The sequence below is a fragment of the Chelonoidis abingdonii genome, chromosome 2, assembly GCF_003597395.2.
Source record: "Chelonoidis abingdonii isolate Lonesome George chromosome 2, CheloAbing_2.0, whole genome shotgun sequence".
Lineage (NCBI taxonomy): Eukaryota > Metazoa > Chordata > Testudines > Testudinidae > Chelonoidis > Chelonoidis abingdonii.
In genome coordinates this window covers 152,189,692-152,216,876 of record NC_133770.1, presented here as the reverse complement: position 1 = coordinate 152,216,876, position 27,185 = coordinate 152,189,692, and the positions used below count along the sequence as shown (strand labels likewise).

The 27,185-nt window shown below is 49.1% G+C and overlaps 2 protein-coding genes across 2 annotated transcripts; one reads left to right on the top strand and one right to left on the bottom strand.

The window, feature by feature from the left end:
- On the bottom strand, window positions 1-15,492 carry TMEM127 (transmembrane protein 127). Its single transcript, XM_032763349.2, has 3 exons — window positions 14,502-15,492; window positions 4,827-4,991; window positions 1-3,732 (listed from the first exon to the last, which is right to left on the bottom strand). Exons 1-3 carry the CDS (start codon window positions 14,743-14,745, stop codon window positions 3,425-3,427), a joined length of 717 nt encoding a protein of 238 aa, XP_032619240.1. The 5' UTR covers window positions 14,746-15,492; the 3' UTR covers window positions 1-3,424.
- CIAO1 (cytosolic iron-sulfur assembly component 1) lies at window positions 15,489-25,255 on the top strand. Its single transcript, XM_075062718.1, has 8 exons — window positions 15,489-15,563; window positions 15,926-16,091; window positions 16,332-16,480; window positions 18,707-18,818; window positions 20,179-20,267; window positions 20,778-20,979; window positions 22,493-22,580; window positions 24,376-25,255. The coding sequence occupies exons 2-8, from the start codon at window positions 15,953-15,955 to the stop codon at window positions 24,614-24,616; spliced, it is 1,020 nt and encodes a 339-aa protein (XP_074918819.1). The 5' UTR covers window positions 15,489-15,563; window positions 15,926-15,952; the 3' UTR covers window positions 24,617-25,255.
- Window positions 25,256-27,185: the final 1,930 nt, after the last annotated feature.

Sequence of the window (27,185 nt, the reverse complement as noted above, 5' to 3'; positions counted from 1 at the left end):
TACTAGTTACATCCTTTTTATTTTCTCTAGAAAAAAAATCAGAACATAAGAGCTGAATTTACATAAGCCACCGGTGCCTTGTGGATGACATTAAGGGTGTGAAAGAGATCTCACGAAGACTGAATACATGGATCATCTGTAAACTGGTTGTGGAGTCCCAGCCACAGAAACCAGATGAGCAGAGGTGATCACCATTCCTAAAGTGGCTCAAAGTCCCTTTGGCACATGGATGTGTTGCCTGTTCTGCTGTCCCTCCCCAGGCTTTGAGAAGGAAAAGAGAGCTGCATGGAGTGGCTAGGAATGAGGTTTTGCCCAGATTTCAGGTAGATTTCTTCAAACTCCAAGGATCAATTATTAGTTGGGGATAATTAAAGTATTTTTATAGAAATACAATTTTTTATGCATAGGGTATTTTTAGTCCAACACACACTCTCCCTCTCTCACAGCAGTAGGAGAAAACCCAGAACATTTCCCACCCATACCATACACAGAGGTCACTGTGGAGTCTACATAAATGGGATGTAGTTCAATATCAGAGCAGGAAGAGGGATGCCAAGCAATGGTAAGACCATATCAGCCATCAGGAGACAGTCTAGGGGCCTCACTAATACACTCTTTGCCTGCATGTATAACAACTGGCATTAAGCTGACCATTCCCTTGAAGCGGAAGGGAAGAGCGAAACAGACATTTGGTTGCCTGATGGAGAAGACCCCATTATCATTACCACTGGCAGCCTCTTTGCCACCCGAGTTCCCTCTAAACTCTAAAAGGCCTTTATCAGAAGCCTTATCTATTTGTTCCTCATTCTGCTCCAGGCCTTTCAGTGGAGAAGATTCCTTGGTAACTCTCCAGAATCAATTTATAAGCTATGGCTGCTTTCCCCTAAGCAGGGGGCACCAGGGGTGGAATGTCTTACATTCTCCTAGGAGAAGACTCCAGGTTTGCAGCTGAGGTCTAGGTGTTGGATTACACTGGAGATTTCCTCTTTTGTGTTGCCAACAGTGTTGCAAATATGCGAGGGAAAGAAAGGAGCTCAACAAAATTGCTGGTAACACTTTGATATCAGATATACATTCAAAGAGAAAGAGAGGAGATCCATTAGGGACTGCATACGAGTTACAAGCTGCAGTAGGCCTGTACTAAAGTGACTCAGACAAGCCACTGCATCATCAGTTCCAAGCCAGCACTAGGGAGACATAACCTTCCTTCCTGAGCCTCATTATTTCATTTGAAGGACATGACCAAGTCCCACACAGAACTCAGCATTTCAGTGACATGCAGGCCACTTTCTAAAACCTCTTTAACAACAATCCCCTCCAGGGAGAAGTGACTGGTTAACTGTTTCCCCCTTCAGTGTGATATGCTGTCCCTACAATTGTGATGATGGCTGGCACAGTGCAAGTATGTGGATGTGTTACTGGCTCCTTCTCAGCAGGCCTGGCGCTAGCACACTGCACTACTACATGTGTAGGGAGAAGGGAGCCCAGTCCATGCTCCTTATAGAAATAAAGCACCACGAGCAGCTCTACAGTGCTTCCTGGAGCTGTTCAACAAAGATGCTGATTGGTCACAGCTGTCCCCTTCAGCTGGGAGAATGGTCTTTGTAAAGGGAAAAACGGAGAGAAAAATATCTAGATTAAAAGAAAAGGAGACAAAATGCTATAAAACCAGAGCAGGTCTGCGTGAAGACAGAATTTGCATACAATCTCTAGCCAATTGTACGTCTTGGTGGAAACCACGGAACAGGTTTTCAGTAGTTGTCACTGTACAGCAGATTGGTGTTAACAAGAGAACAAACACACTAAAAGTTGTCATAGATCCACCTGCTTGTACTGTGCTGCGGTAGCCATGGAAGCTAGACCTGAACAGATACTGACAGCTCCCTCTATACCACAATTGAAATTAGCATAGCTTTCTTTTTCTTTTCTTTTCTTTTTTTTTTTTTTTTTTTAAAGAGAGGCTCCATCTTTCACCCAGCTCTGGCCTAATATTTGCAAAATTTCTCCCTCATTCACCTTTCTAGGACTTGTGTGCATTCTGTTGTCAACAATTTACAATGAAATTGTCCCACCATAGGAGGGGGCAGAAAAGGGCCCATTTTCCAAACCACCTATGTCAGGAAGAGACCTTCAAGGAGCAGGAAGCTAGGGCAGATAAGGAGGTGACTCCTCTCACTAAAATTTCTGCCTCATTACCTGATGCAGCCGTAATGCTTCCACTATGCTCCTATGGCGTATGACTTCAGGCAGTTCCAAGAATTGCTGAATTGACTCACAGACACGCTTCGGATTCACTTAGAGATGCAGGAGCTCCATCATAAACTCCTAGATCAGTGGTTTGAGCATTAGCCTGCTAAACCCAGGGCCCATTTGGGGACTGGTCCTGCTTTGAGCAGGGGGTTGGACTAGATGATCTCCTGAGGTCCCTTCCAACCTTAATAATCTATGAACTTATCTGAGGGCCGCTTAATGGTAGAGGTATACAGTAGCTAGTCGTAGAAAGTTCCACAGTTCCCCAGAAATCTGGGGGGAAAGAAAGGCTGTGAGCTCGGAGAATAAAGTGCAAAATGCTTGTGTCAATAGCATGAATCAGAGTGTGGAAGTGGAAAAAGCAGCGGTGGCAGATTTGCTAGACCCTTCACCTAGTATGCTATCGATATAAAGAAATTTCTCTTCTACAGACCAGTTCGTAATGGTGGGAGTTTCACCTATATATAGGTGTTACGGTGCTCCTATGGAACACACCTCTCCAGGTGTGCTTATCACTAAGTTACACCTCTACAGAGGCTTGACTGAGCTTGCATGGATAACAGCAGAAGACTGCAGAATTCACCTCTAATGCAGGCATGTGTACCTACGTGACTGTCACCGCTATGCAGGTATCTGGGCCAGTGTGAATGAGATCTTGAATATTACAATGTGAGATTAGGGAACCCCCTCCCCCAAGCACACACCCCTTCCCCCAGGTATGCACATGCATGTCAGAAACAGGCGTGATTTCTGCACAACGGTGCATTCCTACACCATGCTGGTGAGTGGGAGTATTGGGGCAGCACAGTACGAGTCTCTGAGATTACATAGGAAGTTGAGAGCTGCTGAAATCATCTTGGTCAGGGAGTATTTCAGCACTGCCAGGTATGTACAGTGCATGGGAGTGGGAGATAAAAATCACAAAACAAAGTCCATAAAACAAGGAGGTTTTGGGAGGCTCTTTAAGAAGAAACCGCTGGTCATTTGACTCTCTAAAGGAAGTCCTCTCCCTTGTGGGTAGAAGAGCATAAGAGTGAGCAAGTTGCCTGGGAAGCGAGGCACTGTTGAGTGGCCTCCATGGGCAAGGGAGTGCATTCTCAAAAAGAGATGGGCAGTTAGTTTTGGGGGGCTGGGAGAAAGCCTAGGTGCTGCCCCCTATAGCTCGCTGGCAGCATTATGGCGTATAAGCAGGAGGTGGCTGGAACTGGTTGATCACTTCGTACTCTGCTGGGTAAGGTTCATTCTCCTCCATCTCGGACAGGAGCTCCAGTGCCTGCTCCTCCTCCTCGGTTGGGTAGTGGCGCAGCAGGTTGGCAGCAGTAGCGAGGATGGAGGCTCCACCAGCTCCCGCCACCAGGTAAAAGCTGACAGCAAAGGTGACATAGACCTGAGATCCATGGTACTTTTTGTGCTGCTGCTGCTGTGCAAGAATCAGCTCCGAGGCCCAGTAACAGAATCCAATCACAGTGGCACATTGCAAAACTGAGACCAGCACCCATGGAGGATATGCAAGAGAGAGAGAGAGAAGTAAGTGACCAAGGAGGAAGCAAATTACTCTATTTGTAAGGCACAAAAACAAACAAAATCAATGAGACTGCACAGGAACCCCCCTGGGAGACCACCACAAAGTAAACAGAAATGCCAGATTTTCAGGGCCAGCCCTACGGCTCTGCACAGTAATGCCCACAGGAACCTCAACCTGACTTCTATAACCTGCATAGCATGGTGGGAGGATTTGTCAACTAGAATAGAGAAAATGGACGTGATAAAATCCAAAACAGGTTGGGCGAATTCATGGGCACTGTGGGCTTTAAGGATGAGCTGAAAATGCCTGGGAGTCAGGGCCAGAGCATTCAGTCTCTAAACTCACCGTTCACAGACAGGGGCCAGATGACGGGAAGGGAAGTTGAAGGTTCATGCAAGTTACACCCCTTTAGCACATGTCCAGGGCTGATTTATAATAACCCTGGTGACAGTGCAGATAGCACAGCTGGCACCTGTGGACACACAGTAGGTGGAGCATACAACCCTGCTGCTACTACAATCAACGGCAATTCTCCCCTGACTTGGGGGGAAGGGGAGCCATAGTTATCTTGGTTCACTTTGTCTGTGCTAAGGGATCACTCTGAAATGAAACGTACCAGCTCATCCTCATTAACAGACTAAATATAAACTTCATCCTAGGCCTCTATTTCTCACAGATTTAACCCCCACTTTTCAAGCTGCAGCTGCACAATGTGAAGCAAGAGTCCTGCAGCCAAGGGCACAGACTCTAGGACCCCACCAATGCTCTGTGCTGACAGCAGAGGGGAACATAAAGGCACATGCGCTCTGCAGCTGAGAATGTTGACCTGGCAGGGATCAGGGTCACAAGGAAGGCAAGGAAAACCCCTTTGGATAACAATACTATTTCCCATTTGCTACGCTCTGAGGTATAGTTTGCTGCGGGCGTACAAGGGCCCAAGGTAAGATATCAATTTAGCACTATAAACTGCAGCATGGGAAAGCTAACTGCTGCGCTCGTATGTCACCTCACATAACCAGCCTCACTGAGGTGCAAATGCCCTGGCAGTTACCTGTGAGAATGTGAGCAAAGGCATAGCGCCGAGTGATCTTCAGCGCAGGATGCCTGGGTCCAAAAACATCTAGCAGAAAAGCTGAAAGGCTGCATATTATTCCAAGGAAACAGAAAGCAGCGATGACCCGGAGCAACAAGACTGTCTGTGGATTCATGCAGTAGTCTGAGAAAGAGAGAATACAAAGTGTCAAACCTCAAAATCTCACTGTTTCATGATGAATTTTGAGCTGCTCAGCTCATTCAGATACAGATGGGCTTTTCAGAGCCGAGTCATTTAACCTTCCACATGCATCCAAATCCGTGCAGGGGACTGCACAGGCATCAGCCTTCAACTATCAGGCCTTTATTTGGGGCATCTTCACTTGGGGCTCTGCAGAGCACATTTCTACTGAAATATTCACATTCTTTATCCAGACACCATACTTCTGTCCCTCAGCCAAAGCAAGGATCACTGATCAGTTATCAAACATGACAACATTAAACTCAGATTGACTTCAGTCTGAGGTGTGGGTGGTCAGTGCCTCTCAAGAGGTGCTTTTCATCCCATAGTTTGTAATTGTGTACAGTGTTTTTCCAAAGACAGTGAAAGGCTCTAACAAAACAGAAGACATACAGGCACAAACCAGGACATTGGAATATTGAGGTAAATGCAACTGGCAAAGTGCATACACTGCAACTGTCAGCCAGATCAGTCAAATATTTCACTAGAAGTTATTATGCTGATGAAACTGACTCAAGAAACACAGACAAGAATCTAAGGCACCTGAGCCAACAGGAAATAACAAAAGAGGCTGAAAATTAAACCGAGTTAGTAATAAAGCCTCCTGGTAACACATCTAACGTGTCTAGATGAACGAGTAGTGCTGTAGAAACGGAGGTCACCTTGCAACCCAGAGGTGGCCATTCCTTCAAGGGTTAACTCTGGTCTGCTCTTAACTATTCCAATAGTGATCTATGGTCACTCGTGTTGGCAAGCTTGCCTTTGTGTGAGTTTTACGATGCTGAAATGTGCTGGTTTGGCAGCCCACAAGAATGAAATTCCCTTTTTGTCCACAGATTAGGTACAGCCAGGAAAGCACTGGGCAAGTTCCCTCAAGCCCACCCACCACCACACTCAACCTGGAGTGGTGATGGCATAGAGCAGTTCCATCTCCAGAGTGGTGCCAGTTCTCAGCCTGTGAGGCTGAAAAGAGAAGGCCAATTAAGGTTTGGTGGGATGAGGGGGTTAGTTCCTTTAGTCCAGCAGCAGCATTAGTTGTAGCAGAGAATGATCACTGTGGCTTCTTTTGTATTATAGCTCAGAGATGCTGATAAGCACAATACACAGAACAGCTTACATAAGAGGCTGGATCCAATTACTCCTGTTTGTTGATGACAATGAACCCTCTTCTTCTAGCATCCCCAGCAAAGTGAAAAGGTTTCAATCATTTAACACTGCATAAGCATCACCTGTTAACAATACGTTAGCAGTCTGAAAATTGACATTAATTTTTATCCATTGCCTGCAGTGACTGTGTTCAGCATGTTGCTAACAGAGCTGTGTGACACCTCTAAATGGACAACCTACCCTAAATTCTCAATTACTGAGGGACAATCTTCATTCATTGATATATATAACTTTTCATGAGCGATGCACCCGAATACTTGGATGCTAATATCTAAACTGTACTGTTAAATTTATTCACCTAAATTTGAGTTAATGTTGATTATGTATCTTATGAGCTTTTTAAACAAACTTTGTATTTGTGGATAGTCTAAGCACTATACTCAGATGTACAAACACTTTTTTTGCTACCTGTGTATTATATAATTTTAACATTAGCTTTAATAAAAATATTAAAATCTAACAGGCAATTGGGTATGTGGAAAAGTCAGCTGGCTGAAACAGTGCAACCTGGTGAGGAAGGTTTTAATGATGCAGACAATGAAATGGCTGGGGTGGGTTTCTATGCACGAAAAGCTGACCCAGTTACACAATCCACACATTTTTAAATCCTCCAGAGACTTGTTCCAAACTAACTCATGAATAGTCTCTCTTTCTTTCTCTGTCCTCTCTTCTTTCATTGAGCACCAACTTCCTCTCCATCCCGGACCATGATCTTCCCACTTTACATGAGCTGCAGGCTTGTGTAGCAGCAATCTGGATCTGCCCTCCTGAAGTTCTCCCATGCACTACTCTCCATCTCACTTCCAAATAACAACTGCAAGTTTTCACTCTTCTCCCTCCTTTGCCCATCTCACTCAGTTTCTCTCCCCACTCTGATGTTATTGGACTGCTACGTTAGGTTGGCAAGCATGGAGGGGTATGTTAATGTGGCTTCTATGAAAGACTACACAGAATAAGGCCCAGATCATAGAGTCATAGAATAGCAGGGTTGACAGAGACCTCAGGAGGTCATCTAGTCCAACCCCCTGCTCAAAGCAGGGCCAATCCCCAACTAGTGTGTATGTATGTATATTATATTTGCCCCAGGTCCCTAAATGGCCCCCTCAAAGACTCAACTCACAACCCTGGGTATAGCAGGCGAATGTTCAAACCACTGAGCTATCCCTCCTCCCTCCAGATCATAGAACTGGATTCCCCCCGCAAAGACCACCACCTTCATTAAACTAGGAGGAGAGTCACCTGCAGAGGGGAAGTGAATGCTTGAGGTGAAGTTAAACATCCCATCAGAAGGCATCAGAGAAGCCCGACACTCACAGCTAACAAGGGTATGGTTACAGCAGCGGTCCAGAAGCTGAGACCAAATGATGCTCTTTGTGGATCTAAGGGGTCACTCATGTGGATCTAACTGTGATTTAATATGAAATGATCATTGTGGGATTTCTCACTTCCTTGCTACAGTGGTACTGTAAAATTCAAATATTGGGTAACATCAACCTACACTGTACAAACAAACCTAGCTATATTGTGAAGACTTTATGTAGATTATTTTATCCTCCACTAAGTACTGGTCAGTTAGAACCAAGGTTCTCTTTCTTCAGGCACGGTTTGTATTTATTTTCCTTAGAAAGATCAGTGCACATATAGCAGCTGCTTTTCAACAGTCGTGTGTGTTACCCAGTATTATAGTTATTGAGGGCTGAGGGAGGCACAAGGGATGTGACTGAGTCATTGGCACAGCCTGTGTTAGAACGCAGGACCTCCAGGCCCCTAGCTCTAATCACGGCCTTGGTAACAGAGTCACAAGCGGCTTCTGATGCCTTTTGGCGGGCTGCTTGACTTCTCCTCAGCTGTTCATTTCTCTTAGCTGGGGAACCCCCTCCTAGGTTAGTGGTGCTGTTTACAGCACAGAGCCCCTATGGGAGGCCTTGTACATGAGTTAGTTTAGCCTAGTCTCTTTCACTTGGAAAATATCATCAAGAACTTTCCAGCAGTGAGGTTAAAAGTGAAATTCAACAACAGAGACAGAAGCTGCATTTTCTACCTGTACTGTTCTTTTCTCTCGCCTTTTGTGGATTTGTCTTCTTAGGAAATGGGATCAGATCTTAACAGTAACAGCAGCTCCAGTCCATCTCAATTAACTTCTCCTCTCCCCCCTAAGTGTACAATGCTCACTTTATATTTATTTTTTATTACAAGTATTTGCACTGAAAAAAAACAAGTAATATTTTTCAATTCACCTAATACAAGTACTGTAGTGCAATCTCTTCATCATGAAAGTTGAACTTACAATTGTAGGCTTATGTACAAAAAAACTCCATTCAAAAATAAAACGAAGTCCACTCAGTCCTACTTCTTGTTCAGCCAATCGCTCAGACAAACAAGTTTGTTTACCTTTGCGGGAGATAACGCTGCTCAGTTCTTGTTTACAATGTCACTTGAAAGTGAGAACAGGCGTTCACATGGCATTGTTGTAGCTGGCATTGCAAGATATTTACCTGCCAGAGGTGCTAAAGATTCATCTGTCCTTTCATGCTTCAATCACCATTCCAGGTGACATGCGTCCATGCTGATGACGGGTTCCGCTTGATAACAATCCAAAGCAGAGAGGACTGACATGTTCATTTTCATTATCTGAGTCAGATGCCACCAACAGAAGGTTGATTTTCTTTTTTGATAGGTTGGATTCTGTAGTTTCTGCATTAGAGTGTTGCTCTTTTAAGACTTCTGAAAGCATGTTACACACCTCGTCCCTCTCAGATTTTGGAAGGCATTTCAGATTCTTAAACCGTGGGTCGAGTGCTGTAGCTATCTTTAGAAATCTCACATTGGTACCTTTGCATTTTGTGAAACCTGCAGTGAAAGTGTTCTTAAAATGAACATCATCTGAAACTGCTGTAACATGAAATATATGGCAGTAGGTGGGTAAAACAGAGCAGGGGACATGCAATTCCCCCTCCAAGGAGTTCAGTCACAAATTTAATTAACACACTTTTTTAAATGACAGTCATCAGCATGGACGCATGTCACCTGGAATGCCGGTTGAAGCATGAAGGGACATATGAATCTTTAGCGCCTGTGGCAGGTAAATATTTTGCGACAGCAGCTACAACAATGCCACGAGAATGCCTGTTCTCACTTTCAAGTGACACTGTAAACAAGAAGCATTATCTCCTGCAAAGGTAAATAAACTTGCTTGTCTAAGCGACTGGCTGAACAAGAAGTAGGACTGAGTGGACTTTTAGGCTCTGAAGTTTTACATTGTTTTGTTTTTGAGTGCAGTTATGTAACAACAACAAAAATCTACATTTGTAAGTTGCACCTTCAACATAAAGAGATTGCACTACAGTACTTGTATGAGGTGAATTGAAAAATATCATTTCTTTTATTTTTCATTTTTACAGTGCAAATATTTGTAATAAAAATATACACTTTGATTTCAATTACAACACAGAATATAATATATATGAAAATGTAGAAAAACATCCAACATATTTAATACATTTCAATTGGTATACTATTGTTTAACATACAATAAAAACTGTGATTAATTTTTTTAATCACAATTAAATTTTTTGAGTTAATCGCATGAGTTAACTGCAATTAATCAACAGCCCTAATAAAAACAAAGGATTAGATGCAGGACACAGAGCTGCAGCTGCTAAAAATGAGAAACCCAATACTCTTCCTTTCCATATTTGACCTAACTTTTCACTTCAGCTCATCATAAAGCAAATTTACACAACACTCTGTCGCTGGACACCACGGGGTTCATGTGCCTGTGATCTCAGGAATGAATGCACCATGAGCAAATTTCTTTGATGTTATCTCTGTGCTTCCACATCTCACCTGTGCACAGTCTTACAGTCATCTCCTAAGTCCCCCAACAGAGTGATATTGTAAAAGGTCTGCCAGGTTTTCATAGTGTAGCTTAGTAACTGTGAAGCACTGTCACAACTCTTAGAACACCTCCTCCCTGCCGAGAAGCAGCCCAGGGCTTTATGAAGTGATGTCATCTAGGCCAGGGGAATTTTAAAGCTGTGATTTTAAAAACTGAGCACTTGAATTAGCACAACGGCCAAACAAACGGCAGCAGGTGCTGCGTTATCACATAGGAGTCAAAGCAACCTCAAAGCATTTGCCACTTGGGCCAGCTGGAATTGTGAGCCTTACAGAGGTGATGTCAGCCTTTGACAGAGTGAGGAAGTCTTTGCACTTTTGAATTCCCTAGAAACTGGTCATGAAGCAAAACCTAGAGCTTAGAAGGTCAGCTGTCCTCCCAAACTACAGGCACGCTATCCGTATGGCTGCTATTGGAGCACGGAGAGTGAGTTTATACAAAGGAAAAGGTGGCTATTAAATAAGACTCATGGACAAACGCTTTAAAGGTGAACCTCAACATTTAACCAAATAAGATTCCAAAAGGGAGGGGGAAGTCATTGTTAAGCAATGGAATCAGTGCTGTACTTGAATAAAATTCACCCCTTTAGAGGCTCAGAAATCTGGAGTAGCAGACTTCATGGTTCCTCTACCCAAAAGAATGGCACATACCAGGCAACAGCAGCTCTGATTTCTCTGCTATGAAGGTCAATTCTAGCACTAATTACATGGTTTTACAACAGATATGTAGGTTCTCCCCCACTTTAGGCATCTCAAAAAGCAAGTTTTTCATTATTAGCAACACATTTGCAGTTGTGGCTTGGCTAACATTGAATCACTACACTGAGAGGAGGGTCCACGAGGAAAGGACAAATCCATATTTGGAAGTGTGCACTTGCTGAGCAGCTCATCAGAGTACCCTTCTCACGCTGGTGCTCCCGCTCAAGAGCTAATTGACTCGTGGTGAGTCGTAAGGGCTTATTTACACAACGCGTTAGCACACACCAGTGGGGTGTGAATTCTAATTTGCACCAGTGTGTGTCATGCACTAGCTGGCCCATGTGGGTCTTGCTGACATGCACTAAAAATTCCCTAGTGTGTGTTAATGTAGTTCTATTTCAAACAGTACCACGTTAATGTGCACTAGGGAACTGTCAGTGTGTGTCAGCAGGGACCCCACGAGCCAGTTAGTATATGACATACTGGTGTGGCCCAGAAGTCACACCCCACTGGTGCACACTAACATACCATGTGAACAAGTGCTCAGCAACAACATTAGGATCTGGATTTTGGGGTTGGCCGGATCAGCCTCAACTCCAAAATTAACCACTGACTGACACTCACACATGGGATGCCAGCCTTTAAAATGACTCCAGTAGTTTGCCTGTTCCTCAAAAACTCCAAGTGACTTAATATTCTGAGTTAAAAGGGTTGCTCTAACCTGTTGTCTGGAATTTAATCTCTTTGAAACAATCTGCAGAAACATGCAGCAAGACGTAACGGATATTTGATAGAGGAAAGAGATTTAGATCTAAACAGGACACAATCACACATTAATTAAAGAACAACAACTTCTCAACCACATCTGACAGCAACTTGATTAAAACAGGAAATTAAAGGAAAAACTAAACGACACCAAAGTTTCTTGCCTTCTCAAGAACATCCCCTTCCACTTCCCCAGCCAGTGCCAAGAACAAAGCTGATCCTAAGGATGTGATATGGATAAGGATATGAAGTGGTACTTTTCAGACTGATTTTTATTTAAAAGGAATTTGTGCTAGTTGAAAGATGCTGAACTGACAGACCTGAAAATGAAGACTTCTATTTATCTCCAAAGCAGATTCAGAACACAGAGAGACAAGGCAAACGTCCAACATCAAAGTGTTTAAATCTAGTCTTAGAGGGGCTCCATGGATCATTCAGACCTTGGTCTCTCCGGGTATGGGTACACTTGGAATTTCAAAGTGCTGCCGTGGCAGCGCTTTGAAGTGTGAGTGTGGTCGGAGCGGCAGCGCTGGGAGAGAGCGTGCAGCAAGTGTAGCGTGCAGCGCTGGGAGCCACCCTGATTACACTGATGCTTTACAGTGCTGTATCTTGCAGCGCTCAGGGGGGTGTTTTTTCACACCCCTGAGCGCGAAAGTTGCAGCACTGTAAAGTGTGAGTGTAGCCATACCCCTTAAGACTGACAACAAGGGAGGCATTTGTGCTATAGACACTTGTCCACTAGGATCGAGTTAGAGAAGCATTGATTAATTTCACACAGATGATTAAGTAGCTATGAGGTAGGCAGTAAACAATATTGAACTGACCCATTGATGACCCTTTACCAACCCACTGGGACATACACTTTGTAGAAATTCAGAACCCTCAGCAGAGGGTTCAAATAACATTAAAAAGTTTATAATGCGGATCCACATTTATGAAGCTGAATGTTTTAGAATGTCAGAAATGCATGGCTGGAAGGGACCTCAGGAGGTCATCTAGCCCCACCTCCTGTGCTGGGACTATATTAAATACACCTAGACTGCCTCTGAAGGTGTTTAAGTAACCTGTTTTTTTAAATTTATCCAGTGAAAGGAATTCACAGCCTCCTTGGGTAACCATGGAAAGGCGTGAAATGAGGGAGGAGAGAGAAACCCAAAAAACAACTTTGTTGTAAATAAAATATACAAATGTTCATGAAAAAAATTCAATGTGAAAAAATTGTTCCTTTTGAAACACGGAATGAAAGTTACTTTTTTTAAAATTTTAATTTGAAGTTTTTGCCAATTTTTCTCCCCCATTTTTTTACCACCTCTACTTTCGCTAATAAAGAAACTGAACAAGCAACCGTTTTTTTAATAAAATTTAAGTCATAAACTGTGTTGTCTTTAACTGAGTGCAAATTTCCAATGATGTTCTTTACATAGCTCTCAGAACACTGTAAAGAAATCCGCAAAGATCTGGGGTGAAATCCAGTGGAATGAACTTCCCCAGAAACTAAAGACCATCGCAAACCTCACCACCTTCCTCTCCAAGCATTTCCAATCTCCAATGCACCTTGATGCATTTCTTTTACTTCCCTTCTCTAGCATTAATACAGAGCAATGTGTAAATTTAAAAGCCCTACCAAAGCAAGAAACTGGGAACAGTATGTGACAGATGTCAGTCATGTTGCTTAATGCACTACTAGAAGGTGCTCAGATACTAGGATGATGATTGTGGCAGAAGAACATGAGAACGGCCATACTAAGTTGAGACCAACGGCCCAGTATCCTGTCTCTGACAGTGGCTGGTACCAGATGCTTCTGATGAAGTGAACAGAACAGGGCAATTTTGAATGACCCACCCCTGTCATCCAGTTCCAGTTTCTGGCAGTTTGAGATTTAGGGACACCTGGAGCATGGGTTGTGTTCCTGACCATGTTGGCTAACAGCCATTGATGGACCTATTCGCCATTAAAGGACCTATTTGCCATTAACTTATTTAATTTTTTTTAATGTAGTTATATTTTTAACCTTTACAACCTCCCATGGCAACAAGTTCCACAGGTTGACTGGGAGTTGTGTGAAGAAACATTTCCTTTTGTTTGTTTTAAAACTGGTGCCTATTGATTTTATTAGTCGACCCATAGTTCTTGCGGTATGGGAGGCATAAATAACACTTTCTTATTCACTGTCTCTACACCGGTCATCATTTTATAGACTTCTATCATATCCCTCCTTAGTCGTCTCTTTTCTAAATATCTATATAGACTAAAACATAGAATCCTGACCGTATTAAGTCAATGGCAAAATTCCTATTGACTTCCAAAGAGACTATGAATGAAATCCTGGCTCTGCTCCAAAGAGCTCAGTCTAACTTCTGATGGAACACATTGAATGAGAGCCACTAAAAACATGAGGTGAAGTAGCACATGTCTTATCAAAATAACAACATGTAGTTCCCAGTGACAGTGCATGCAAACATCTTGAGGCTCACTCAACAACTGGCTATAAGTAAACATAGAGCAACATTCTCCCCAGCACAGAATTTAAAACAACCTTTCCTTCTACGTGCATGGAACTGCCATTGATACCACAGGCAATTCTGCGGAGAACAGAATATCAGAGCTGGGACACCCGCCATATAGCTCAACGTGCAGAATTCTGCCTTAAGAGCAAAGTCTGAAAGGAAGGCTCAAGCTATTCAGTTCTTTGAGCAGAGCAGACAGGAAATGAAGTCAGTCATAATAAAGATGATGATTTGGGAAAGCCATGTCAGCCGTCACTGTACAAATATGTAATAGAGACAGTATGGGAATTGACAAGCCCTTTAAATGTACAGTATATGGCATTATTGCTTGCTCCTGCTTACTGGACCTGGGCCATTCTCAACCACATACTCCCCCACATCCGATCCCAGGAGGAACAGAAAAAAACCCATTCTCACCTCTAAGCAATTCTGGATCAAGGTAGCCAAGTACATCAGCTACACCCAGCTCCTGACGGGAACACGTCCCCCCGTGAATCCGTAGCCAGGCAGGCTCCGCCAGTGCAGTGCACAGGGCTGTGATAGACAAGGCGCCGGGCAGTGCAGAGGCCAGGCTCCTCTCTGGCTGCTTTGGGAGGGCACCTCCACTCTGGCCTCTCCGCCTGCGCCCTCCAGGCAACCCAGAGCCACCTGGGGTGTACATGCCAGAATCCTCTCCCTGCAATGGATCCAGTACCAAGGGGCACAAACCAGCTCAGTGCAACTTGTCGTGGACCGTGGGACCGTGCTGCTCTAGATCCTCAGCAGGGAGCAAATGCCAACCAGGACAACCCGTCTGCGTGTCACGCGGAGGCCAAGCTTGGTGAGGAAATCCCAGCAACCAAGAGGGATGCCAGAGGGGCACAGCACCCCAGACCCCCTCTAGGCACTTAGGAAGAAGGGAACACAGCAAGCACCCTCTGGAGACAGAGTGGGCACCCAGGGGTCCAAGTGAGCACCTGGCGGGTGAGGCAGGTAGCAGAAGGTCTCAGCAGCTGGCAGGCTCCCTATTGGGGAGGACGGGGAACAGCAGGATCTAAGCTGGTCCCCGGCAGGCCCTGTTGGGCAGCGGGGTACAGCGGGGTCCGAGCCAGGCGGAGGGGGGAGGTGTCCCTGTGCGGAGGGGGAGGGGCGCGGCGGGGTCCGGGCGGGGGGGTCCCTGTGCGGAGGGGGAGAAGCCCCCAGGGGTCGGTCTCGCCTCCCCCTCAAGTCCGGGAAGGTCTCTCGTCACAGTTCCCACTGCGGTCCGCACTTCCGGAGCCCCTCGAGTAGCGACCGGCCCCTGGACCCGAGAGGGAGAAACCAAACCCGAGTCGCCGTCGCCGCCGCCGCCGCCGCCTAACGCCCTTCCGCTTCCGCCTCCCAGGCCGGCAGCGCCGCACGTCACACGTCACGCGCCGTAGGACGTCACGCGCCCTGGGAGTCGAGTGTGCGGAGCCCGTTAAGCGGGCGGCTCTCGTGGGGCAGCGCCGCGCGCCGCAGGCGGGTTGGCTCGAGCTGGGGCGCGGCCCTGTGCGGAGGGGGCGGGAGCTCTGGGTGCGGAGCGGGGGAGAGGAGCTGCTGGGAGCGGAGCGGGAGCCCGGGGGTCCCTGTGCAGGGGCCAGTGGGGGGGCCGAGGGGTGCTGTTTTTGTTGTCAGCAACAAAAGGGAAAATAGAATGGTTGAAATAACATGTTTCAGGTATTCATTTTTCATAAACCTCCTAGAATGTTCTGGACCTTTGTAGAAACTTCCAGAGTTCTGNGGAAGCAGGCAGAGCCTACCTGGATGCAGGGAGACTGGGGGGTGCGGGGCGGGGGGCCGAGGGCTGGGAGCTCGGGGCTAACCTCGGCTCCTCTCCACAGGGAGGCTGTTCCAGACCCGCCCTGGGGATGAAGGACTCGCTGTCGCTGCTCGCCCGCATCCCAGCCCACCCTGACTCTCGCTGCTGGTTCCTGGCCTGGGACCCCTCTGGGACCCTGCTGGCCTCCTGCGGGGGAGACCGCAGCATCCGCATCTGGGGCAAGGAGGGTAGGGAGCCGTTGCCAGGTTGGGCCGGCGCTGGCAGCTGGTGGGTGGGGACCCGGCTCTGTCCTAGGAAGGTGAAATCCCAGCTGTTCCTGGGGTGTCCTGCGTCCAGGGAGCCCATGAGCTGCTGCGTCACTCAGTGCCTCGGTCATAGGCAAAGCAGTTTGTGAGTGGGGCTGAGAAGGGAGCTCTTGCTGCCAAGCCCCCGATCTTCACTCATCTCTGTCTCATCCTCTGCCCTAGGGGATGGCTGGGTGTGCAAGTCGGCGCTGGGCGAGGGGCACCAGAGGACCATCCGGAAGGTAGCCTGGTCCCCGTGTGGGAACTACCTGGCTTCAGCCAGCTTTGATGCCACCACCTGTATTTGGAAGAAGAGCCAGGATGAGTTTGAGGTACAACTGTCTCCACAGGGCTGAATGTAGAGGATGTTTGTGGAGCCGGTGCTGGTGTCAGGTGCTGATTTGAGTGCCCTCCACAAGGATCAACAGAGTCCGGAGAGCAGCAGAACACGCATTCTCCCCCCCCCACTACTGTGCCCCCTGCAGATGCAGTGGATGGCTCCGGCTTGCTCTCTGTCTGCATTTTAGTGATTGTCCGTCAGTGAGATGTCAGATACAGCTGAGCACAATATTTATTCACTGAAAATGTAGTGTCACTTGACCCAAAATGATTTGTGAATTTGACACAAATTCACCAAATTCCATCCCCAAAACTTTCTGAGATGTAGGCGCCATTCACAAAACTGAAGGAGGTGCTGTGTCTCTTGTAAGCTTTAGGCAATGGCTAGGGCCTTCCCCTCCAATTCCACCATTGCAGGGGTGGTCTCCCCTAGAGTCAATTCCCCTCCTCTGTTTGGTGTGAGTGCCCTAGTCACTGGACTGTGGATCTCTCTGTGTCTCGCCTGTTAAAGTTCTTCCGTTGTGGATAACTAGTCATTGGAGCAGGGTGGGTATCCTGCCACCCAGGTGGGTGCCCTGACCACCAGGGTCTTTCTCTGGCCCAGTTGACTGACTATTTTGTACAAAGTGGTACAGAACCACCGACAACCATACACACACCCCAGCCCACTTTGTTGATCTTAATTTCTTTTCTAGGGCTGTTGAGGAATGATGAGAAATACATTAAAGATTGTGAAATGCTTTGAGCTGTACTGATGAAAAGCATATAAAGAGCTAGGTAGTGGTGTGATGTGAGAGAGTGCTGCAAATCAAAACAGTTTGTTTTGGGTTGAACAAAATGAATGGTTTATGGTCACTTTTTTAATTCGCTGGAATCTTGCAAAATTTTCAGATTTCGTTTGGCCCAAACCATTCCCCCCAATCCCCCTGATTTGTTAGAACTGCAGCAAACTGAAAAATCAGTTATTTGTCCGGCTCTAGCATCAAGCTCCTTTCCTAGGCGGGGTGCTGTCTGAAATCCAGTACTCTAGGTTCTCCTCAGGGTGTCCGGCTGGTGGTGCGGGCTCTGAGGTGGAGCTTTGGATAAGAGTTTGGGGGTGCAGGAGGGTGCTCTGGGCTGGGATGGAGGGGTTCAGAGGGTGGGAGGGGGTCAGGGGTAGGGAAGGGGGTTGGGGCACAGGAGGGGGTCAGGAGTGGAAGCTCCGGATGGTATTTACCTCAGGCAGCTCCCAGTAGCAGCACCATGTCCCCCCTCCGGCTCCTATGCATGCACTGCCCCTGCAGCTCCCCTGGCTGCCCCTACGTGTAGGAGCCAGAGAGAGGACATGCTGCTACTTTTGGGAGTTAGCGGAGCGGGACAAGTCCCTGACCCCACTGCCTGGCGAGAGCTCGAGGGCCAGATTAAAATGTCTAGAGGGCTGGATGCGGCCCCCAGGCCGTAATTTGCCCATCCCTGTCCTAACCTCTCATAATAACTGGCTAAGCCGTGAATCCCTTCCAAAATGCATGAGTATTAACTCTTCTAATGCCGGATAATCTCGTTCTTCATATAAATCTCCAATCTCTCGTAGAACTAAGCATTGCTCCTGGCCTCAGTGGTATCCCATAGCAGGGAGTTCCATGGGCTAATCACTGCTTGTGTGAAACAACTTCTCTTTCAATCACTTCTGAACTTGTTCTCATTTAGTTTCATTGAGTGTCCCTTGTTCTTGTGATCAAGAGCCTGCAGGGAGATCTCTAGGGCGTGGCTTGAAATGAGAACACACATTCATAAAGATGCAGAGTTTCCAATTTAGTGCTAGATTCCCCACTCTCGGCGGATGGCTGGCCCAGTACCTCTGGGGGCAGCTTCCCTACAAGACGTAGAGTTGCAGTTGGGTGCATATGGGATGAGTGCAATGGGGTTACAGCAGAGGGGATGTGGCCTGGCACATGGAGCTGTGTTGAGTGTTCCCATAGAGCCTGTTTGAATTCCTGGCTGCAGCTCTTCCTGGGAGGAAGGTTTCTCTCTGTCTCCAGCTGCCATGCTCTGAATCGCTTGTGGTGGGTTGTCTGAGCCCTCCTTGTTCTGCTTTCAGGGAGACACTTGTCTCTTCTTCTGCTCCCTCTGGGCTTCCCTGGACCAATGGGGGCACTGGGAACATGTGGCAGAGCTAGGCTCCTCCCTCCTTCCCTCCCTGGGGCTGGCTTAAGCACAAGCTCCTTTTCTCCCTCTGACAGTGTGTGACCACCCTGGAGGGACATGAAAACGAGGTGAAGTCTGTATCCTGGGCCCCATCCGGCAGCCTCCTGGCCACCTGCAGCCGAGACAAGAGCGTCTGGGTCTGGGAAGGTGAGAGACAGGTCTGAGGGGTGTGCGGACGAGGAGCACCATGGGAGATATGTGGGGAACCAGGTTTGATGGTTCTCAGGACTGAGAGTCACCTTGTTACCCCGTACCTCCGGCTTGCCCGTAGTGCCTGGATGTTAGCTCCCAGACACCACCAGCCTTTCAGCCGCTCTCTCTGCTCTGGGCTAGGCTAACAATCTGCCTTGCAGGTTAACAAGAGGTGCACCCCAGTCTCCAAGTCCTTTTGAAGTATTCCTCTGATATCCAGCCCCTGACACTGGTTACTCACAGAAATCCTGTAACTTCTGTCCCGAAAGGAGCAGGGTACCCCAGTTGGACCTTAAAGCACCACTCCTGTACAACACACAGCCTTTGTGAACACTTCTAATAAAACAAAAGAAGGTTTATGTAAGAGTAAAGATTCACCAGACACAAAGCCGAGTTGTGGAAATAAATGGTTACAATAAAAGCAAAATTATAAACCACGCCCTAGGGCCTACATTTATTAACAATTCCCTTTCCTAGCTAATAAGGGAAGTCGTGTCATCCCCCCCAAAAAAGTTCAGTCTCTGGCAGAGCTGGCTGCTTCCCAGGAGCCAGGATCCACATGTTCATGACAACACCCCTGTCTTTCCTGCTGAATCAGTCTTTGGTCTCTGTTCACAGCGGGGGTGCTCCCCTGTCTGTTACAAGGTTTTCTTTTTCCCTCCAGGTGGTTTTGATTGCAGTTGACTTTGATACTTTTCCCTTGAGTGATCTGGGAGGGAGCAAGGTTAGACAATTGACTCTTGTATTAAATCACCAGCCAACCAGGCAGGGGTGACAGTGTCCTGCTGCTGGAAGGGGCTGTCACCGAGATGCACGGTTCCCTGGTGGCTGACTTTTACTCCAAGACCATAAGTCTTAATTTTCAATATAGTTCTACTATTCCTTATCTATTGCCCATATGTACATCGTGCATTGAGTATCGATAAGTTACAAGCTTTCAGTAGAGACCTCACATGCTACGATGATGTACCGTGGACCTGCGTTTGTCAGGTCTGAGACATGAGTTACTTGTCAAGAACAGTGAACCATTGGCACCGATGAGCATGTGTCACACCAGGTGTGTCAAGAAACATGAGGTGGGACCATGGGTGGGGGGCTGGGACCTGAGACCTGGAGGATCATGGGAGAGGTGTGGGCAGACCAGCTGGGTCTGGGCAGGGGCAGCTGAAGGACTAAAGGGCAGCCCTGTTATCTGTGCTGACCTATTCAGGTTGGGTGCTGCAGAGTCAGGACTTTCCCTTTGCCCCTCCGTTGAGCAGTCACAGGGATGCAGAAGGGTACTGGGCAGAGTCACCCACAACCCCTTCTCTCTCAGTGGACGAAGAGGACGAATACGAGTGTGTGAGTGTCCTGAATGCCCATTCGCAGGATGTCAAGCACGTGGTGTGGCATCCCAACCAAGAGGTGAGGGCTCTCCTCAATGGCCTCCCTAGCCCCGTCATGTGCTCCCACCCAGGTCTTCAGTCGCTCCAAACATCTGCTGTCCTGGTGCAGTGTCTGTCGTTGCTGTGATCCTAGGCAGGTGCCAAAGGTGGTGGGAGTTGGTGGTGCAGCTAGAGCTGGGAGAGGAATCCACTGGGTCTGATTCTGGGCAGAGCCCAGAGGCACAAAGGTGATCAGCTGACTGGCTCCCTTTCACCCAACTCCCTGAGCAAGAGGCATACAGATCCCGCCCCCCAACCCTGCCAGTGGAGGGCAGCCCTGCCCTAGAGGGAGCTCTGCCGTTTTGGGGGAAAGGGGGCTTCAGGCTTGGCTCCCCAAGACCATGTTCCCCTTAGCCTGTCTCTTTCCTTCCAGCAGAGGGGGAATCTAAAGGCCACATTTTTAGTGGGTTTGCAAGGCCCCATGTGCTGCCCCTCCATCCTGGCTCTCCTGCTCCAGAGCTCATTTGTGTCCCTCCTCTTCCCCCATCAGCTGCTGGCATCAGCCAGCTATGATGATACGGTGAAGCTGTACCGCGAAGAGGAGGATGACTGGGTGTGCTGTGCCACGCTGGAGGGACATGAGTCCACGGTGTGGAGCCTTGCCTTCGACCAGAGTGGGGAGCGCCTGGCCTCCTGCAGCGATGACAAGACTGTGCGCATCTGGCACCAGTACAAACCAGGCAATGAGCAAGGTGAGCAGGTCAAGCGGAGGGCAGAATCTCCTATCCCAGGAGCCACTCCTACCCCACTGCCATCCCGGGAGACTGGAATACTAGAGAGAGCGGTGCGTTGGTACCATTCCTAGTATATACAGCTGCAGAAATGGGAGAGGATTTGCTCAAGGTCACACAAGGAGTTGGTGGCAGAGCTAAGAATAGAAAGCAGGACTCTGGACTCCTTGTCCCCTGCTCTAACCATTAGACTCACTCCCCTTTATATGTAGCATTGGTCTGGGTGAAGCTGGTTGAGAGCGAGGGACAAATAGCCCTGGCTAGTCAGACAAACGACTCGGGAAAGTGCTATGCCAGCTGCCCCCGACACCTCTGCCAGTGCACATACACCCTGGCAAAGGAAATCCAAACCCTCTGCATCTCTGAGTCAGGCCCAACTGGCACCTGTGCCTATAGGGATAGCAGACCAGCCTCCAAGGAAACCCACCCGTGCTTTGCTCATCTCGCCCCTCCTTCTGGAGCAGCCAAGTCTGTGATTGTCACGGGGTCACCGGGCCAATGCTCTGGAACGACTCCCTACAATGCCAGGCAGGACTCTGGGGAAGCCTCCTCTCTCTGAGCTGACTGTTGCCAGGGCAAGAAGCTCACACGGCTTCATCTTCCTGGGTCTGACCCCAGAGCATTCAGCATCCTCTGCCCCTCCATGTGCTTCCTGCAGCGAGTCCACCTGTGTGGGGCTCCTGGGGAAGCCAGAGGGCCCTGCAGCCCAACTCCACAGTCAGCAGAGACTTGCCTCAGTCAGTGTAAAATGGAAGGTTTATTAGTCGAGAGGAACACAGCGTAGAACAGAACTTGTTAGCACAGAAATCAGTGACTTTCAGCCAAGTCCATCTTGGGGGAATCCCAGGCCAGACACCCTGGACTCCCCCTCCAGTTCCCCCAAGCAGACTGCCCAGCTTCCAGTCACCTGACCTCAGGCCCCTCCTTTGCTCCTCCTCCTGGTCTTGTCTTGCTTCCTAGGCAAAGTGTCACCTAGTGGCATCCTCACCTGCCCCCGAGGAATACTCACCCTTATTCCTACCACCTAGGTATTGGTGGAGCACATAGGGAAACTGAGGCGCGCACACAGCATTCATGCAGAACAGTAAAACTCACATAGGCTCAACAGTAAGACTCACAGGCTCACATACAAGATAAGAAGGGAAAATCCCCACTTCGTCACAGTGACACTTACTGCTTTACATTCACTTAGTGCCACTGGGATGCTTGGTGCCAGAGCTACAGACCTCTCCTAGAGCCGGCTGCCCAGATAGTCCGGTGTTCATTGCCCTAGAGTGCCGGGAGACTTTCCCCATGTGCTGGAACAAAGACTGCACTGCCCCTACCCATCAGGCCCTGGGGCAGTGCTAATGTGACCAAATGCCTTCCCGTCCTGGTCCAGAACTGGAACACAGGAGCAAGTGCTGCTTATGCCTCAGACTCTCTGCATGCGCTGCAGGCAGAACTGCTCTGATTGCTGTCTGGTGTATTGCAGGGATGGTCTGCAGCGGTGCTGACCCCAGCTGGAAATGCATCTGCACCCTGTCTGGCTTCCACACCAGGACCATTTACGATGTGGCGTGGTGAGCCTGGGCCTGGGAATGCTCAATCCAATCCACACTCCATGGTGGGAGGGATTTGTCCTGCAGGGACCCCTGAATACTTGTGTGAGAATCACTCCCAGGGCACTGGCACTGCAAGCCACGCAGTGACTAATGCAGCTGAGTCCCTGTCTGCCAGAAGCTGCTTCACGTCACTCCCATCCTTGAAGCATGATGGGAATTTCGGGGTCTGGCCAACACCCATGCAGTGGGACCATGATCAAGTTAGCACAATGGGTAGTGCCCACAGCACCACCAACCAGCTAGGCCAGAAGGAGCTCCAGTTCTGGGGCCCCTCATATAGCTGTAGGTCACCAAACAAGAGCATATTGCTGCTGAACTGTTCTAAGTGCTGGAGGACATGACTCCAGTTGCTTCCAGCCCAGGATCCCTCCTATTTAGCGGTGGGAGAGCAGCAGGAATGGTCAGCGCCCCCCCCCTCCCCCCAGTGAAATTTTAAAATAGCTCTGACTCAGCACAGTGGAGAGACCTGAATTTACTCCTGGGGAGTTCTGTGCCACCACCCAGTGCAGAATCTGCACAGAATTAACGTTCTGTGCAAAATTTCATTTTTTTTCCTGCAGAACTGGAGCAGCTGACTGCCTCTAGGGGCCACTGGTTTCCCAGCCTGCACTGGGTGGGTGGGTTGTGGTTCCTGGGTTTGCCAGCCCCGCTCAGTCACAGGGTGCAGATGGGCCCCCTTCCTGTACGGAAAGCCAACAAACTGTGCCTCGTGGGGAGAGGCAGCTGTGAGCTGCAAGGAGGGGAGACTGAGGATAAGGAGCGGGTTGCGGGGGGTGTGTGTGTGTGAACCTTTACACTGTGCCCCCCTGCTATCAGCAGGTACAGGTTGTCTCTGCCGGCGGGACATTAACGCACCTGCATGGAGTGGAGCCTGCGGCTGGGCTCTAGAGGGAGGGAGGCGCAGGCATGGGTGTCTGGGCCGGGGGTACCCTGCAGCTGGGCTCTGGAGGGAGTGGGGTGGGCATAGGTGTCTGGGTCAGGGGGTACCTTGCAGCTGGGCCCTGGGGGTGAAGGGGTAGAGGTGTCTGGGGGGCCTACAGCCCCCTCCCAGTACACACACATCCCTCCAGCTCCCCCTCCACCCAGTAGTGTCTTGAAATATGGTAACCCTATGGGGCCTGGGTGACAAAAATGAGAATTGACGGAAAGAACAGAGGGGCAGAGTTTTCCCCCAAGCTGTGCCCAGCTTGCATGTGTGACACACCCAGACTGAGGCACCCAACAAAAACATAACAGAGAAGCAGGAACTGGTTGTTGTAGGGGTTTCTTTAACTCCCTACTCCTGGGGGAACCTCCTTTGTTGTCTCTATTGTTAGAGGTACTTGCTGAGGAGTATTTTGAAATAAATCACCAAAATAACTGAAACTGGCATGATTACGTGCTGTTATTTTGATATAAAATATGCAGAATTTGGAATTACTTGGTGCAGAATCCCCCCAGGAGTATGAGTTATCTGGGCCCCAGTGCAGGCTCCACCTGGCATCAACTGCCTTCACCCATCTCTCCCCCTTTCCAAGGGGCCACTGAGGCTCTTAGCTCCAATCCATCTGTGCCCCTGGAGCTCTCAGAAGGAAACTGCCTCCACTAAGCCTGCCCCGGTTGAGGGTGGTAACCATGTGCAGTGCCTAATGCAGGGCTCATCGCATCTTCACGGGGCAGGGACTGGCTTGGCTTCACCATCTCCCTGTCATGCTGCAGCAACGTGCACCAAGAGAACAAACTCTGGTCACTCACTGCCCTCCATTTGCTGCAGGTGTCGCCTGACAGGGGCATTGGCTACAGCCTGCGGAGATGATGCTATCCGCATATTTGAGGAAGAGCCGCTTTCGAGTCCCCAGCAGCCCACCTTCGCACTGACTGCCCACATGCCTAGGGCTCACTCCCAGGATGTGAACTGTGTGGCCTGGAATCCCAAGGAGCCAGGGCTGCTGGCTTCATGCAGCGACGATGGAGAATTGGCATTTTGGAAGTACCAGCGGCCAGAGGTTTGCTGAGAAGCGCAGCAGTGCAGTGACCCCAGCTCACACCCACCTCCCTCCCCAGGCCAGGGACCAGCACAGCCATGGGCAGCAACCGTTACATGTTTTGCTAAGAATACATGTCCTGCAAAGGGGGAAAAGAGCACCCACTACTCCCACCAGGACTGCTCCAGTACTTGGATCACTGCAGTATCATGATGAACCCTACCCAAGTTACTGCTAAACTAGTGTCTTAAAGGTAGATGAGGGTTATTGGATGTTTTTTGGGGGGTGTCTCAAACAGCTTCCATAGGAAAAGGTTTGCCACGGGCTCAGTGGATGGTAAGGGGGTGTGAGCAGCTTGCAAAGGGGCCCAGCATGAGTTCCTTTCTGGAGCTGATACTAGCTTGGCAGGATGCTTCAGCGTGTGGCTCTTTGCAATAGTGCAACTCCTTGAAAGGAGCCGGGGCCAGGACCGGTTCTGGAGCTGGTCCCTGTTCTGGCCATTACATGGGAAACTGGCATTTCCAAGCTGAGGGTTTCACTGGTGAGGGCTGTGTCCAATCAGTTACGGTTGGGGCTGTTCTTGACCCAGCCTGGTGTGGAGAGGGCTGCTTGCTGCCCTATCAATCTGTGATTGAAGAGTTCTAATAAATCATGTGCTGTCCCCCTAAATCCTGGCTCTGTCTCATTCCCCTGGTGATGGGCTCTGCTGTGGTATCAACTGGGCTTAGAGCCTGAGGTCTCCAGCAGGCCCCTGAGCCAAGCAGCATCTCAGGGGAGTTAAATGAGGTTGCTGAGGTGGCCTCTGGGAGCCTCCCAGTGCCAGGGGCTAGCGGAGCGGGGCTGTGGGACGCAGGGCTCTGGTCTGGGATGGGTTGGGTTGGGAGCAGGGGTGGCCCTTGTCCCAACAAGGCACAAGCTGATAAAACTGTTGCCCACTATTCCATTGAGTAGTTCAGTATGGTCCAGGGTTTCATGGCAAATTGGTGCTAGTGACACCCCTGGAACTCTAACCTCTCATTAAAGGGAAAGAAACAGTTAAAACTCAACTGTAACGTAAGTCAGGCTTTCATTTTAACCAGTGCCCCTTAACTTCCCTTTAGCTTTAGAGTCAGGGTAGGGAGAACCTACTAAAAATTAACTCTGCTTTTTTGGAGGGAGAAAGAGTAACTGAAGAGAGCTTCAGGGGCTAGAGTCTGACCCTGGTTCCTTTAGGGGACAGAAAAGAGACAATGCTGCTTTACTTGCAACCTCACTGCTGGAGAACCATGGGCATAGCTCTGCTGAGACCTGGCAAACTCATACCAGCATTTACCTGCCCCACTGCACATGGGCTCCCAGCATTATTGCAAAAGACACTGTCAGGACCTGCTCAGCCTGACTCTCCCATAGGTGAGAAGGATACGGGGGGAGCACAGGAACCTGCACCTTCCATTCCAGATCAGGAGTTAGCTGATGCTGGTGGAGTGACATCACCTGGTTCGTTTTCCCAGGCCTGGCCAGGACAACAGTGTTAAGGTGGGACTCAGCTTGGGAGCAGCTAGGATCATAAAACTGCTTCCACTGAGCGCAGCAGCTCCGCTAGCAATCTCAGCGGACACTTCCTCCCCGTGGTACCTTTAACACACTGGCAGAGCTGGGGCCTGGCTGGCTTGAACAGTTCAACTCAAAGTTTCACGGGCTGGTGCCTGTAAACAGGGGAGGGAGACAGAGCCCCCCTTTCCTGTGTGAGGCACAGGCACAGCTGGCTGGAGGGCAAAGCCACCTGCAGGCAGCATTAACACCTTCCAGCTGGCCTAGTCTGCTCAGCCATGCTCCCACTAGCATTTCACCCACTGACCGTCCCAGCTGGCAGAGAGGGGAAGGGGAGGGTGGCCCTGGGGAGCTGGTGGGGATGCAGAGCCCTGGGCTGTGCAATGCACCCAGGTGTAGAAGCTACAAAATGTGCATTCCCCCCCTTGTGTCATCCTGTGACTATCAGGAGCCTTGAGCACAGGCCTGTGAGCCCAGACAATCCAAGAGAGCTTCATCTTGTGCTGACTTTCAAACAATGTTATGAACAGCCTGAGTTGGACTTTTGTTAATTTGGCCAAGTGGGTGCCAGCCTCTACCAGCACTCCAGCTAGGAGCAGGGCTTGGACGCGCTGTCAGCCTTGAGTGCTTGAGGGTCTTGAAGGCAAGATGCTGCTAGTGTCTTAATAGACTCTTAGAGGGGCTAAACTCAGCTCCTAGCAGGGCCAGCACTTTGGGCTGGCTGTGGGATGGTGCCGTTCCTTTGGGTTACGGGGCTTTGCAAAGGCAAGTTCTCCCTGTTTTACACGTGGGGCAGAGCAGGGGCACAGCTAGGAATGGAGCCCAGGTGTCTTACTTGTGATACAGCCACTCCATCACTTCTGCTCCCAGCAGCCATTACTGGCAGGGGAGCAGGGCTGGAGCTGCTGCCATAGGGCTAGGAAACGCAGAACTGAATGAGAGGACAGCTCCAGTCCCCAGCTGGGAGACAGAGTCAGGGATACAGGGCCAGAACCACTGAGGGAGGAAGGAAAGACTCAGCTTCAGGCATGAGCAAGTCCCCCACAAGAGTGTGCTGAGAGGGGCCTCT

What these genes read in the sequence shown, in the direction of transcription:
- TMEM127 (XM_032763349.2), bottom strand. Translation starts at nt 14,745, where the DNA reads ATGTACACCCCAGGTGGCTCTGGGTTGCCTGGAGGGCGCAGGCGGAGA. An exon ending in TGATCCAGAATTGCTTAGAG is followed by an intron (nt 4,992 to 14,501) that starts GTGAGAATGGGT and finishes TCTCTTTCTCAG; the next exon opens with ACTACTGCATGAATCCACAG. An exon ending in CTTTGCTCACATTCTCACAG is followed by an intron (nt 3,733 to 4,826) that starts GTAACTGCCAGG and finishes TGCTGGTCTCAG; the next exon opens with TTTTGCAATGTGCCACTGTG.
- CIAO1 (XM_075062718.1), top strand. Translation starts at nt 15,953, where the DNA reads ATGAAGGACTCGCTGTCGCTGCTCGCCCGCATCCCAGCCCACCCTGAC. An exon ending in GAGCGTCTGGGTCTGGGAAG is followed by an intron (nt 18,819 to 20,178) that starts GTGAGAGACAGG and finishes CTTCTCTCTCAG; the next exon opens with TGGACGAAGAGGACGAATAC. An exon ending in CAAACCAGGCAATGAGCAAG is followed by an intron (nt 20,980 to 22,492) that starts GTGAGCAGGTCA and finishes GGTGTATTGCAG; the next exon opens with GGATGGTCTGCAGCGGTGCT.